The following is a 12,896-nucleotide window of genomic DNA, read 5'->3' on the forward strand; positions in this document are numbered from 1 at the left end:
TTTTCTCAAAGCTCTAGAAGCTAGAAGTTTGAGATCAAGGTGTTGGCAGGTTTGGTTTCTTCTGAGGCCTTTTTCCTCATCTTGCAGATGTGTGTTCACATGGTCATCTCTCTGTGCATGCGTCTGGTTTCTCTGTCCTAATCTCTTTTTTTTTGGCCACACCATGCGTCTTGTGGCATCTTAGTTCCCTGACCAGGGATTGAACCCCCTGTGTCCCCTGCAGTGGAAGCACTGAGTCCTAACCGCTGGGCCATAATCTCCTCTTCTTATAAGGACACCAATCATATTGGACTAGGGTGCACCCACATGGCCTCATTTTACCTTAATTACCTCTTTAAAGGCTCTGCCTCCAAATACAACCACATTCTGGGGCTTAGGGCTTCAACGTATGAATGGGGTTGGGGGCGGGACACAACTCAGGCCCTAACAGCAGATATCACCACATCTAATTTTAGAACATTTTCATTGCCCCTAAAAGAAACCCTATACTCATTAGGAGTCAGGCCACATTTTCCCCCTTCCTTTATCCTTAGGCAACCATTAATCTATTTTCTGTCTCCATAGATTTGCTTGTTCTGTACATTTCATATAAACGATACCATGCAACATATGGGCTTTTTTGACTAGTTGGTAGTGATGTCACCTCTTTCATTCCTCATTTCAGTAATTTGAATCTTCTCTATTTTTTACTTAGTTAATGTAGCAAAAAGTTTGTCAATTTTGTTGATCTTTCTTAAAAAGACTGAGTTTTGGTTTTACTGATTTTCTCTGTTGTTTTTCTATTTTCTGTTACATTTATTTCCTCTCCAATTTTTATTATTTCCTTCCTTCTGCTTGCTTTGGGATTACTCTGTTCTTCTTTTTCTAGTTTCCTAAGGGGGAAGTTCAGGTTATTCATTTAAGATCTTTCTTCTTTTTTAATAGGGACGTTTACAGCTATAAAATTCCATTTAAGCATTGCTTTGGCTGCACCTCATAAAGTTTGGTGTGCTGTGCTTTAGCTTTCAAGTCATTTCAAGATGTCTTATTTCTCTTGTGATTTTTTTCTTTGACCCATTTGTTATTTAGAAGTGTGTTAATATCCACATATTTGTGAATTTCACAAATGTCTTTCCGTTATTGACTTCTAATTTCACTCCATTGTGGTCAGAGAATGTACTTTGTATGATTTCAATCCTTTTAAATCTATTGAGGCCTGCTTTAGACTTAACATATAGTCTGTCCTGGAAAATGCTCCACGTGCACTTCAGAAAAATGTGTATTCTGCTGTTATTGGGTGGAGTGTTCTATAAGATGTTAGGATGCATTATTAAATGCAGATTTTTAGGCAATGCTACGTGAGGTTGCTTCTGTCCTAGGGCCTGAAACGTGCATCTTTAATAAGTTCCCCACATCTTTTCTGCGTAGTACCCATGGGTCCGGAACTCATGGCCTCAGCCGCCCTCCGCTCCTGGCTTCCTTAGATTTATTACATGTGAGTGACGCGGTGGTGTCATCGATTGCTCGACAGACTTTTCTATTGCTCTAGTCTTGCTGCCAGGTCTGCGGAAAGGCGAATCTGCGTTCTCAGGCTCGGCTTCCGACTCCTTCTGCCTGGGCGGTGCTGCGCTGGTATTGGCCCGCCTGGACGTCACATGCTCCGCGGCCGGATGATGGCGGGCGCTGCTGAAGATTTGCGAGCGCTCTTCGGGGTTGCTGTCCGCGCGGCGCTGGAGGCCTGGCCCGCCTTGCAGGTGAGCGGGGCCAATGCTGGGACAAAGGTTAAAGACCGGGGCACAACAGGAGTTGGTCCGGCGAGCCGCCGGAGGCTTGGTTGGGCGGTGTAAGCAGCGGCCTCCTGCGCCCCCGTAGTCCGGCTCCCGGGCTGACGTGGTGGGCTTGGGCCTGTGTTCGCAGATCGCTGTGGAGAACGGCTTCGGGGGTGTGCACAGCCAGGAGAAGGCTGAGTGGCTGGGGGGTGCAGTGGAGGAGTACTTCTTCCGCAATGGTGAGTGAATGTGAGGCGCTAGGACGTGTCTCTGTGGGGCGTGGGAAGGAGGAGGCCGATCCTAGTGAGTCGGCACTTCCTCTTGAGCAATTGTCGGTTGGTACCTGAGGGCGAGGTGGAATGAATGCAGGCTTTGGAGTCAGAATCCTGAGTTCGAATGCCTTACGGGCCGTGCCATTGACTCAGGGTATCAGGCTGGACAAGTCGGTTTACTCCCCTGAGACTCAGTTTCATAATTTGTAAAATGGATATAAAAGTATCCACCAGCGCAGTCCAATAGAAATACAATGCTAGTCGCATCACGTAATTTAAAATTTTTCAGCAGCCACTTGAATAAAGTAAAAAGAAGCAGATGAAATTAATGTTATTTAACTCAACATATCCAAAATACTTCGACATGTAGTCAGTATAAAACATTATTAATGAGATGTTTTACATTTTTTTTAGCATTACGTTTTCAAAATCTGGTGGGTATTTTTCAGTTTTAGCACATCTCATGTTTTTGGTCTAGCCACACTTTAAGTGCTCAGTAACCACATTTGACTTTTGTGGACAGCAGAGATCTACATCTTTGGTGTGTCTTGAGGGTCGTTAAGAATAAGGGGCCCTGCAGGGAGTCTTTTGCAAAGTATGATTTTTACAGAATTTTTCATATAGTTTTTTAGTCTTGAAGATGACATTAGGCAGTGTCCTTTCTCTCAAGTTTACCATCTAGTGAGGGATCCAGATAAGTAAATAGGCGTTTACACATAGGGTGATAGGTGTTCTAGTAAAGAGGAGCTCGGTGCTTGGGTAATGTGAGACTGGGAAGGAGGCGTCTTTTGGAGATCGTTAGGGGGTGGTGGTGATTGGGCTGAATCTTAAGGGATGAGAAGGAGTTAACTAGGTGGGGGAGGCAGAGAGAGTAGCACTCAAAAATAAGTCCTGTGGTATGAGGAGATTATGTGTTATATTTGGAAAGTGGCGGGGAGCTCAGTGTTAGAGTAACGGTGTGTGTGTGCTTGTGGGTGTGTGGAAGGGAGGAGTGGTGGAGAATGGGGGTTGGAGAGGACCTTGGAAAGGGGTGAGACACGGAAGGTCTTATGGGCCTTTGATTTTTGTCCTTTAAGCTAGTGTTTGCCAAAATGCATGCGTTGGAAGACTAGTTCTGTTAGATGTTCAGCGAAGAAAAACCTTCTCCAGTCAAATTATATAAGAAAAGCTCTTTTCTTCAGTTTCTTACTTAAGAGTCACAGTAATCATTAACATATTAAAGGCTTGGATAAGGTTAAGAATCACCAAAAAGAAAGCTGTTTACCTTTGGTTCCCATTAGTTTTCTGTGAATAGCTTCCCTTAAAACCCAGCAGGACAGTTATTTCTCAGAAGCAGAACATGAAACACTGCAGTAGGTGATTAAAAATTCATGAGCGGGATCTAAAACGATGGGGTTTTCTGGCTAGAAAGTAGTCAGTGTGGAGCATGGACTGGAGAGGGAAAGACTGATGAGGAAGCTGTTTCTGTCTAGAAAATGATGAGGCCTGAACTAGGGCACTGGCAATAGTCATGGACAAGAAGGCGTGGCCCTAAGGAAATTGTTTGGCTGTAGAGGGGGAGGGGAAGGGGGGCAGGTTTCAGGTTTGAGTCGCTGGGTGGCTTAGGTGCCTTTCATGGTATAGAAGAACGCTGGAGAATGAGAAGTAGGTTTACAGGGTAAGATGATGAATCTGGCTTTGGATATGGAGGGTCTGAGGCACCTGTGAAACAGGTGGAGAGTAGTCTGGGTTGGAGACAGATTTGGGGGATATTAGAGTGTTAGGGAAAGCCAAGGGGGTGAATGAGCTCTCCCAGAGGGAAGAGAGAGCAAGGAGCTTTGTGGAAGACTTTCTTGAGTTATTCTCTAATTCAGAAAAAGTAGAGCATGGGCCTATAAGGTAACTGAAGCCAAGAGTCTTAGCCAAAGTAACACGATAGGATGTTAGGTCAAGGCTGTGATGATTTCATTGTGGCAAGTACTTACATCCATTTCTTCTTACCTATGCCATTGGTCTATGGCCTCCTGTGTCGGTGGAACAACAGCTGGGAAGAGTCTCTACATTTCAAAAACTTCAGCCCTTGAGTGATGGAAGTGAACATGGATTATGGGTCTCCCCTGTGCTAGGCATTGTTTGGGTGACTTCTCATAACAGACCTTCAAGGAGGTTACTATTAACATCACTTTGCAGATGAGAAACCTGAGGCTTGGAGATGAGTCACATGCTCAAGGTCACATAGAGAGGAGGCCGGTTAAAATAGGCCAGATGAAAGATGGCGAGTGTGGATGGAATGCTGCAGGAATAGAGGGCTTAGTAGAATGCAGGAGATTCGAAATTAGGTATTTTATTTAGTGTTTGGTTTTTTCTTTTTAAAAATCATGTTAAAACCTGGAAAGTAGAGCACTTTAGCAAATAAAAGGCTCACTGAACCTTTACCCACCAACCAGATGTGGATCCACTAAGTAGGTATTGAAGGGTAGTGGGCAGGGGTGATGAAGTTGGCTGGTCTTTGATCAGAGGACCCTATCCTTTCCTACTCAGCTGACTTGGAGCTAGATGAGGTGGAGGACTTCCTCGGGGAGCTAATGACAAACGAGTTTGATACGGTTGTGGAGGATGGGAGTCTGCCCCAGGTGAGCATATCGTGGATACAACTGCTGTCTCCCTGCCTGCAGCCTTTCTTCTCCCTAGCTGTCTGTTTTAGACCAATGCTCTTGGCTGTAACCATTCTTTTCTTGAGTCCTGTGCAAGAACGTTCTATGACTCCCTATTGCCTGAGTCTAGTCTTCCCAGGCTTTTCAAATCTTGCCTCTTCTATTTCTCTCTATACATCATTCTCAGCTAGGTCTGTTCGTCACCCCCATCTCAAGGACACATCAGGCCAGGTACATTTCCACCCCTGCTCTGGTTAACATAACTGCCCCCGCTGGGATTGCCTTCCCTTTTTACGTCTTCCACCTTTCAAACCCAGTTCTAGTGCCTTCCCTGCTAGGAGGCCCTCCTTCAATGCTTCAGACCCTTACTGAGCCCTTCATATGTGGTTGCTTCATTAGTGAACTCCTTGGAGAGGAAAGAGACCCATTCTCTTCTGGAAAGTTCCAGACCCCTCCCCACTCTTGCTGCAAACACGGGCTGGTTATATTGTAGGTTCTCTAGAAAATCCAAGCTGGTTGAATGTTTTCTTGGTAGGTGAGCCAGCAGCTACAGACCATGTTCCACCACTTCCAGAGGGGTGATAGGGCTGCTCTGAAGGAGATGGCCTCTCTCATCACCCAAAGAAAGTGCAAGGTCAGAGCCACCGCACTGACGACAGCCAGAGAGACTGATGAGGATGATGATGCAAACAGCGTGGAGGAGATGGAGGTGAAGGGGGTGCCTCTTGGGTGTGGAGATGCAGATATTTTCAGTCTTCTGGAAGATCAGCTAGTTTCACAGGGAAGTGATGGGGGTGGTGGTGATGGTGGTGGTGGTTGTATTATCCAGAGAGGGCAGGAAACTTTCCTAAGGTCACACAGCCAGTCCTGGCAAAGCTGGGAGAGCCTGGGTTTCCATTGGCCACAGTTGGGAGGTGTTGTATTTAGCTCTCTCTTGTATTTCTCCTCCAGGTCGCAGCTACGAATGATGGGGCAGCTACAGATGGGGTCTGCCCCCAGCCTGGTCCAGACTCCCAGACTATTAAGGAAGAGGAGATAGTGGAGGATGGCTGGACCATTGTCCGGAGAAAGAAATGAGTGGGGCTGGAAATAGTCTGGGTCCTTGTTTGCTAGTTGTTTGGGGCTTGTTTGTAGGGGTTTTTTGGAGGGTCATGGACCTCTGGACTGGTTACCCCATCTCCACCCTCTCCCATTCCCCTGTCCAGCTCCTTCCAGGGAAGAAGAGCCCAAGGGTCTTTGGTCTTGGGGTGGTCTGAGTGATGAGGCCTGGTTTCCCAGCAAAGTGCCACTTGGGTGCAGTCAGTGTGAAGAGGGAGGGATGAGTGGGTATGGGCGTGACTAGAGGAAAAGCTAAACGCTGGCTGGTAGTAGACAGGTGGATGTGTGAAGGGAGAGGACCAACAGGAGAACCAGTATTCCCGCTGGATAAGGAATGTTAAGATGAGCTTGCTCATGGTTAGTTGATGATGTGAACGGAAGTAGCTGTGGTACCTCTCCCTCGCTTCCCCCTGCCCCCACACAGAGCAGCTGTATGCCCCTGCCCAGAAATTGGAACCTCCCAGGAATGCTTCCTTCCTGCAGCCCAGTGTCCAGCCCTGGGCTCCTTCAGGATGTCTAAGACCTTGTCTAGGCAGTGAGCTCGGGGGACCTGGGGCTTTGTTTTCTGTCTCCTTCAACCTCTTTTCAAACTCCTCATCCCATTGAAGTCCAGGGATGAGGCTTAAGACCTCAATAAATAATACCTTATTGTTTAATTTGTGGCTTGACCTGTGAGTAGTCTTGGAATCAGCCTTCTGGGAGCTGAGCTTCAGAGCTCAGCAAGGGAGCAGTTTCTGGGCCCACCCCAGCAGCCTGGTACTTTGGACAAACAAACGGACGAATGGAGCACAGCAGCGCTCTGAACGTTTCCGTAAGCCTGAAATAAACTGTATTTTTCTTTAAAAAACAAAACAAAGAGTATTCACTGTCCTCCCCGTCCCCCACCCCCACCCCCGTTCCCCTGTCCTGCCCGGTGGCCCTGCCATGGGTCTGGACGATAAAATACTGGGTAGCCTGGGGCCAGGTAGAAGCTGTAAGCCGTGGGAGAGGCAGGAGGTCACCACCCCATGTAGCATCATACATGTGAAGACACTGGTTGAGGGGGCAGGGGTGGGCCAGGACCATGGGGTCAGTGGCAGAGCTGGCACTTGAATCCAGATCTCCTGCCTCTGGTGCTTTGGGGGGAATTGGGTGGAGGCAGGATCTGTAGGGTATTGAGGGGTTAGGGGGAAATGGCCTAATTCAGGCAGGTCTAGCAACAGCTCCCACCCTCCCTGGAGGACAGGGTTTAAAAAATTTAACATCACTGTAGGAATATTTGTTTTAAAAGCCCAGGTTTTGTGAAAAGATGAATTAAAAAACCCAAGACCCAGCATTCAGGATTGAAAGTGCCCATGATGGGAGTTCAAGTATTGACTGAGCTGGGAGAGAGCGGGCTGGGGCCCTCAATTGGACATGGGCAGCTAGAGTGTGGGGCAGGGGGCCCCAGTTACCCACAAACCCTCTAGGTCTTGTCTCGGGTCTGGGGGGCTTCAGAGGGTTCTGCCGTGGCTCCTGAAGCTGCCACTGGTGCCTCCTCCATCTCTCTGTCCTCAGACAGTGTGGGCCCTGGGCAGAACGTGTCCCCACGGCCTGCCCGGCCAAGCACAGCCATCCAGCGCCGCTGCAGCTCCTCTGTCTCAGGACTGAAGTACCAGCTCAGGTGGCTCTGGGTGATCTTGAAGACATGCCGTCTGTCAGGCCGTTCCCCAGCCTCAGGAGGCCCCACCTCAAAGCCAATGAGGGGCAGGCTGCGCTGGGCTTTCACATCCTGGGGGACAGGGACAAAGCCAGGGGTCACCTAGGGGTTGGGCTTCTCACTGGTTTTGTATCTGCTAAACCCCTCTTTTTCTTCCCTTGCTCAAGAACCTTATGTGGCTTCACTGAGCAACAGGAAAATGTCTGAACTGGGGCTAGAACGCAGGCTGGTTCAAATACCTCTTTCCTTCCACACCCCAAACCAGGTGGGCTAGTCTCTTTAGCATATAATGTTTTCCAGCCTTTGGGCTGTTGCCCCCCATCTGCATCTTCCCCATTCCAAATTGGATTAAGCAGTGCCTTGTCTCCACTACAGCTTCCTCCAAGAAGCTAGCCCTCCCACAAGTCACCGACTTTTCTCTACATAAGTTGACCCACAGTCACTCCTTGTCTCTAGCCAGTCTTTGTCTCACAAGGGTGGGGGCTTCTGATTTCTCCTTAGGTTCACCCTATCTTCCAAGGTCAAGGAGAGGTGAAGGACTCATGTGAAAGGAGGGCAGCCTGGTTTTGCCAGGTGGCTGAAAGGACCCAAAGGAGTAGGATGCACACCTGAGGGGCTCCGTAGATGTACAGCACCAAGGGTTCGTTCTCAGGGACCACAAACCAGGCCTTGTGCCAGCCTTTCCCGCCCTTCTCCATGTAGTGCAGGAAGCTGCAGATGACGCTGTTCTCCGCAGCCACTGAGGCCTGTTTCTGTGGCCAGAGACATGGGGGGCATCAATGTTGATAGGAGGCCTAGCCTGGCTCCTCTTGGCTTCAACACCCCCTCAGCATAGGCATTGCTATTTCCATGTCTCAGAGGAGGATGCTGAAGCTCAGGTGGCAGGAGTGATTTGCCTGTTGTCACTCAGTCAGAGTCGAGATTCAAAGCCAGGCTTGTCTGCCAGATTTGGGCCATGGCTGCTGCCTCTAAGAGTTGCTGGGAGGGGTGTGTAGCTCTCAGTGGGGGCACCTAAATGCCAGTCAGGCATTCTTCCATCAGTCCATTTATTCCTCAAGTCATTTATGCATTTACACTTCATCTTTTTTTTCATCTTTCATCACATGCATTCCCTGCACTCAGCGAGAAGCAACCTAGCGTTGTGGTTAAGGGGTTGGGTGGGTGGGTAAGGCAGTCAGTCCCAGAATCCCAGCCCTAGATGGAAATATATTGACTTGGAAGGAGAGCATATAGGGCTGTTGTAAGGATTAGATGAATTAATACATACAAAGCGCTTAGAAGAGTGCCTGGCACAGAGTTAGCTTTCTTTAAGCGTTAAATAAAATAAATACCTCATTTAAAAAGCAAAAGTGTGTGTATGTGCGTGCATCTAGAAAGATAGGAAGCATAAGCATTAATGGTGGTAATCTCTGGGTCAAAGGAATACGGTATTTTTGTTTATATTGTCTAACTTTCTTCAGTGCATATATCCTACTTTGTAATAAGAAAGCTGCCACTCACTGTGTAACATGAGCAAATAACCTCCCAGGGCCTCAGTTTCCTCATTTGTAAAACAGGAATAGGAATAGCATTGATAGGTAAGTTACTGTGAAGAATAAAGCACTTAAATAAAAATTACTCTTTCATTCACTCATACTCATTTTACTCACTCCAAGCCTGGGTCACTTGTTCAGTGGATACACACGGTACTACGATTTCAGAGATGCCCAGGCCTCAGCCACCACTGCGTGGGTGGCTGGGGCCCATGTGGTCAGTGTGGGTGGGTTAGTTGGGGGGCTTGGCTCTTACCTCCAGGATGGACCTCCGGCGCTGGGGTGTATGCTGGCTGCAGGCTGGGCTGCTCCCGGGCACCCCATGCAAGGCCACGTAGCAGTCAGTGCACACACGGTTGGAGCGGTTGTTGTCATAGACAAGGCGGGCCCGGAACTCAGAGCACTTCCCACAAACCACCTGGGGTGGCAAGTGGGTAAGAACAGCCTGATTCCAGCGGGCCTTCCCCTTCAGTGTACCAACTCCCACAGCAGACTCACAGCCTCCCCCCACTTAGAGAGTGCCCATTTAGAAGTGGGCCTTTGGGCTGCCAGCCTGTCCCCTCCCTAGCTCTGCCCCTGCCTCCCAGCACTCACATGCCCGCAGGCCTTGCAGTGGTGCCTGCGTTTGGTGATGGAATTGAAGGGCTCCTGGCAGCGCATGCACATGGTGACTTCCTTTTCCCGGATGGGCGTAGGTGCCCGCTTCCCAAGATCCACATTCTGGAGAGAGGGCCAGGGCTCAGGTCAGAGACAGCTACTCCCCAGTCCAGTCCATCCAGCCCTTGCCCCTGCCCCTGCCCCAAGGCTTGGATCATCACTGGGAGGCAGCAGATACATTCAGAAGACCTGCCTTTGAGTCCTGGCTCTGCTCTACCTCACTGTGCGACTGACGACCAGTCACGTCTACTTTCTGAGCATTGTTTGCCCAATGATTTCTCTGTGGCCCTACCAAAAGAAGACTGTGCTTCTGAGGTCATGTACTGCCTCTCTGGTCTTTACCCTCTGGGAAGGGGAGAGGAGCATCACAAGGTAAGGTGGGCACCTGGAGGCCCGGAGGGGGTCCCGGTGCAGGAGGAGGGGGTGGGGACTCTTACCGGAGAGTTGGGGGGTGTGTCTTCATCTTCCCTGTTTGTGGAGTTCAACAGTTTGAAGGTCTCCAGCGTCTGTTCATGCTTCAGGAGGGTAGAGTTGATGGCCTGGGAGGAGGTGTAAGAAGAGGTCAGAACACCTCAAAACTCACCCATTTCCACCCTTACTTCAACCTTCCTATAACCTAGCTTGGAGTCAGAAAAGTTGGGTTCTAGGCCCAGCTCTACCCCTTGCTAGGTGTATGACCTTGGGCAAGTCCCTTCCCAAATCCAGGTCTCAGTTCTTATATTTGTGAAGTGGGGGAGGGGGATCAGGGGCTGAAAAACCACAAAAGGCCTTCCTGGCTATTACTATCTGGGATTAAGGTTTTACAGGGCTTAACTCACTGGGGTTACACCCTCAGAGGAGCCAGCTTTCTAAAGGAAGAATTGGTTAGTTTCTGCTTAACCTCTGGACCTCAGTTTGCTTATCTGTGAAAAGGGGATGGTAAAGTTTATTGGAAGGCAGGTGTCCAGGCCCATTCTGGTGAGATGTGAATTTTAGGGGAGAGCCCACCACCCCCTTGAAGACCTGTTAATACTCTTCCAGCCCCCTACCACAAAGCCTTCTTGGATGTTACCTGGACCCAGTCTTTCTTCTCCTCCTCAGTCCTTGGGTAGGGAAGGTGGTGGGGGCAGGGGGAAAGAAAGATGTTGGGTTAGGCAGGCCAACCAAAAGCAATTGTAGTGGTAAAGAGCAGGTGTTTTGGAGTTGGAAAGATGTGAGTTTGACCCTTTTCTCCTTCACTTATCACTTGTGACCTTAGGCAAGTCATATAACCTATCTGAGTTTATTTATTCAACAGTTATTAATACTCTCCAGACCCTGTGCTAGGAACTTGGGCCTCAGAGAGGACCCTACCATCAAGGAAGGAGCTCACGGTCTAGAGGGGGAGACAGGGACAATACAGGGGGATCAGTGCTGTGACAGAAGGAAAATGGGGCTGAGGTGATCTGTAAAGTTCCCAGCACAATCCTTGATACACTAGGTGCTCAATCAGTGTGAGTTGCTTTTTGTTTAAGCTTTAAATAGTATGTTATTATCCATCAAAGTTTATAAGGCTGCTTCATATTGTTCCATAGAGATATCTAATTTCTCTACATAATTTCCCTCATGAACTGTATTTACTGCTTTTGTCTTTAAGTGTCCATATATGTATGCATCTATTTTTGGACTGTTCAGTCTGTCTAATTTATATCCTTCTGCCATAAAACACTTTTTAGTAGTTTTTTGCTAAGTCTTGAAATCTGGTAATGTAAATCTTCAAACTTTGTCATCAAGATTGGTCCGGCTATGCTAGGTTCATTGCATTTCCATATATATTTAGAATCAGTATGTCAACTTTTACACACAAAAAAATCTACTGAGATTTTGATTGGAACTGAAGCTGTAGATCAATTTGAGATCATCATAGTCCTAGCAATATTGAATATTTCAGTACATGAAATGCTAAATCTCTCAGTCATTTAGTTCCTTTTAAATGTCTCTCAGCAAAATTTTATGGCTTTCAGGGTAGAGGTCTTGAAACTATTTCATTAAATTTGTTTCTGGGTATTTGATACTTTTGATATGATTGTAAAGAACATTATTTTTCTAATTTTATTTTCTAATTGTTGCTAGTATGTAGAAATATAATTAATTTTTATATCAACCATATATCTGGTGATCTTGATAAAGTCATTAGATATGGTACTTATTAAATTTGTTTGGATTTAAAAAAAAAAGAAGGCAGGCTCCCACATGCCACGGAGCAACTAAAAATTAGAAGAGGCCAGGCAGGAGTCAGCCATGAAGCTGGTCCTACTCCTAGTGAGCAGTTGATGGGCCTGCACCAGGGTGGAGGCCTTGGAGACTGCAGGGCAGACCAGAGAGTTGGGGAAGGAAGGCAAAAATATATACTGATTCCTAAGTCAGTGGTTCTAAACCCTGGTGCACACGTTAAAATCATCTGGGGAGCTTTTAAAACTCCCCATGTTCAGGCTATACCCCAGACATATTAAACCAAAGTCTCCAGGGGTGGGTCCCAGACATCAGTATTTTTTAAAAGCTCCTCAGCTGATTCCTGTGTCACTAAAGTTGAGAATCAGTTGTCTAAATGGTGGGCATATGGGTATTTGTTGTATTTCTACTTCTCTGGATATTTGAAAATTTTCATTAAAAACAACTTTTTAAAGGGCAGTAAAAGCAACTGCAAAGCAAATGCTCCATGCCTTCCCTCTGCCACTAGGAGGAAACCCTACACTGCTCGGTGCACCCTTCTGGGCCCAGCATCCCTCTGCAGCCCCCTCCTTCCCAGCCTCCCAGCAGAAGACTCATCCCAGTCACGTGGCTTATCACTTAGGCTCTGCTGAGGCCTGACTGGGCCCCACACCTGCCCTCCCCTGGAAGTGCCCGTTGTTGCCTTTGTTCTCACTTTCCTGGCCACAGGCCTCTGAGATGCTCTCTCAGTCTCTCAGAGCATCAAACCTAACTCCCTTCTCTCATCTTCCAGGACGACACCCTCTAGCCCACATTCATCTCACTCTCCTGCCTCCACACAGTTCCAGCAATGAGGGTTCTGACTCTCATTTCTTAATTCCTTGCAGCCTGTCAGAAGCAGATAATCTACCCATGTGCATCCACTCGCTGGCCCTGACCATGGCCTCGATACCCTATCACCTGGGCCCTCAGAAGGCAGCATGAGCTCCAATTCCTGCTCTGCTTCTTTTTAGCTGTGGGATCTTGGGCAAGGTGCATAACTCTTCTGTGCCTCAGTTTCCTCATCTGTAAAGTGAGGTTGATGGTAACAGTGGCTACTTCAAGGATTG

The 12,896-nt window shown here is 47.9% G+C and overlaps 2 protein-coding genes across 3 annotated transcripts in view; one reads left to right on the forward strand and one right to left on the reverse strand.

Annotated features, from left to right (window-relative positions):
- The first annotated feature begins 1,643 nt into the window (after window positions 1–1,643).
- Window positions 1,644–6,573, forward strand: TSR2 (TSR2 ribosome maturation factor). Of its 2 annotated transcripts, XM_082681643.1 has the most exons (5): window positions 1,644–1,733; window positions 1,897–1,987; window positions 4,541–4,632; window positions 5,189–5,362; window positions 5,605–6,573. In XM_082681643.1, the coding sequence occupies exons 1-5, from the start codon at window positions 1,650–1,652 to the stop codon at window positions 5,728–5,730; spliced, it is 567 nt and encodes a 188-aa protein (XP_082537769.1). In that variant the 5' UTR covers window positions 1,644–1,649; the 3' UTR covers window positions 5,731–6,573. The 2 variants fall into 2 exon arrangements, with proteins under 2 accessions (XP_082537769.1, XP_082537770.1); XM_082681644.1 differs by lacking the exon at window positions 1,897–1,987 and having other exon boundaries at window positions 1,646–1,733.
- FGD1 (FYVE, RhoGEF and PH domain containing 1) overlaps window positions 6,574–12,896 on the reverse strand; it is a gene marked incomplete at its 5' end in the record, with an annotated part of 35,619 nt that continues 29,296 nt past the window's right edge. Inside the window, 6 exons of the mRNA XM_082681642.1 lie at window positions 6,574–7,501; window positions 8,038–8,181; window positions 9,218–9,379; window positions 9,556–9,681; window positions 10,056–10,157; window positions 10,670–10,700. Coding sequence (XP_082537768.1) covers window positions 7,196–7,501; window positions 8,038–8,181; window positions 9,218–9,379; window positions 9,556–9,681; window positions 10,056–10,157; window positions 10,670–10,700 — 871 coding nt within the window. The 3' untranslated portion in view covers window positions 6,574–7,195. The remainder of the gene's footprint in view (window positions 7,502–8,037; window positions 8,182–9,217; window positions 9,380–9,555; window positions 9,682–10,055; window positions 10,158–10,669; window positions 10,701–12,896) is intronic.

The sequence above is a fragment of the Grampus griseus genome (assembly GCF_964374135.1).
Source record: "Grampus griseus genome assembly, chromosome: X".
Classification (NCBI taxonomy): Eukaryota; Metazoa; Chordata; class Mammalia; order Artiodactyla; family Delphinidae; genus Grampus; species Grampus griseus.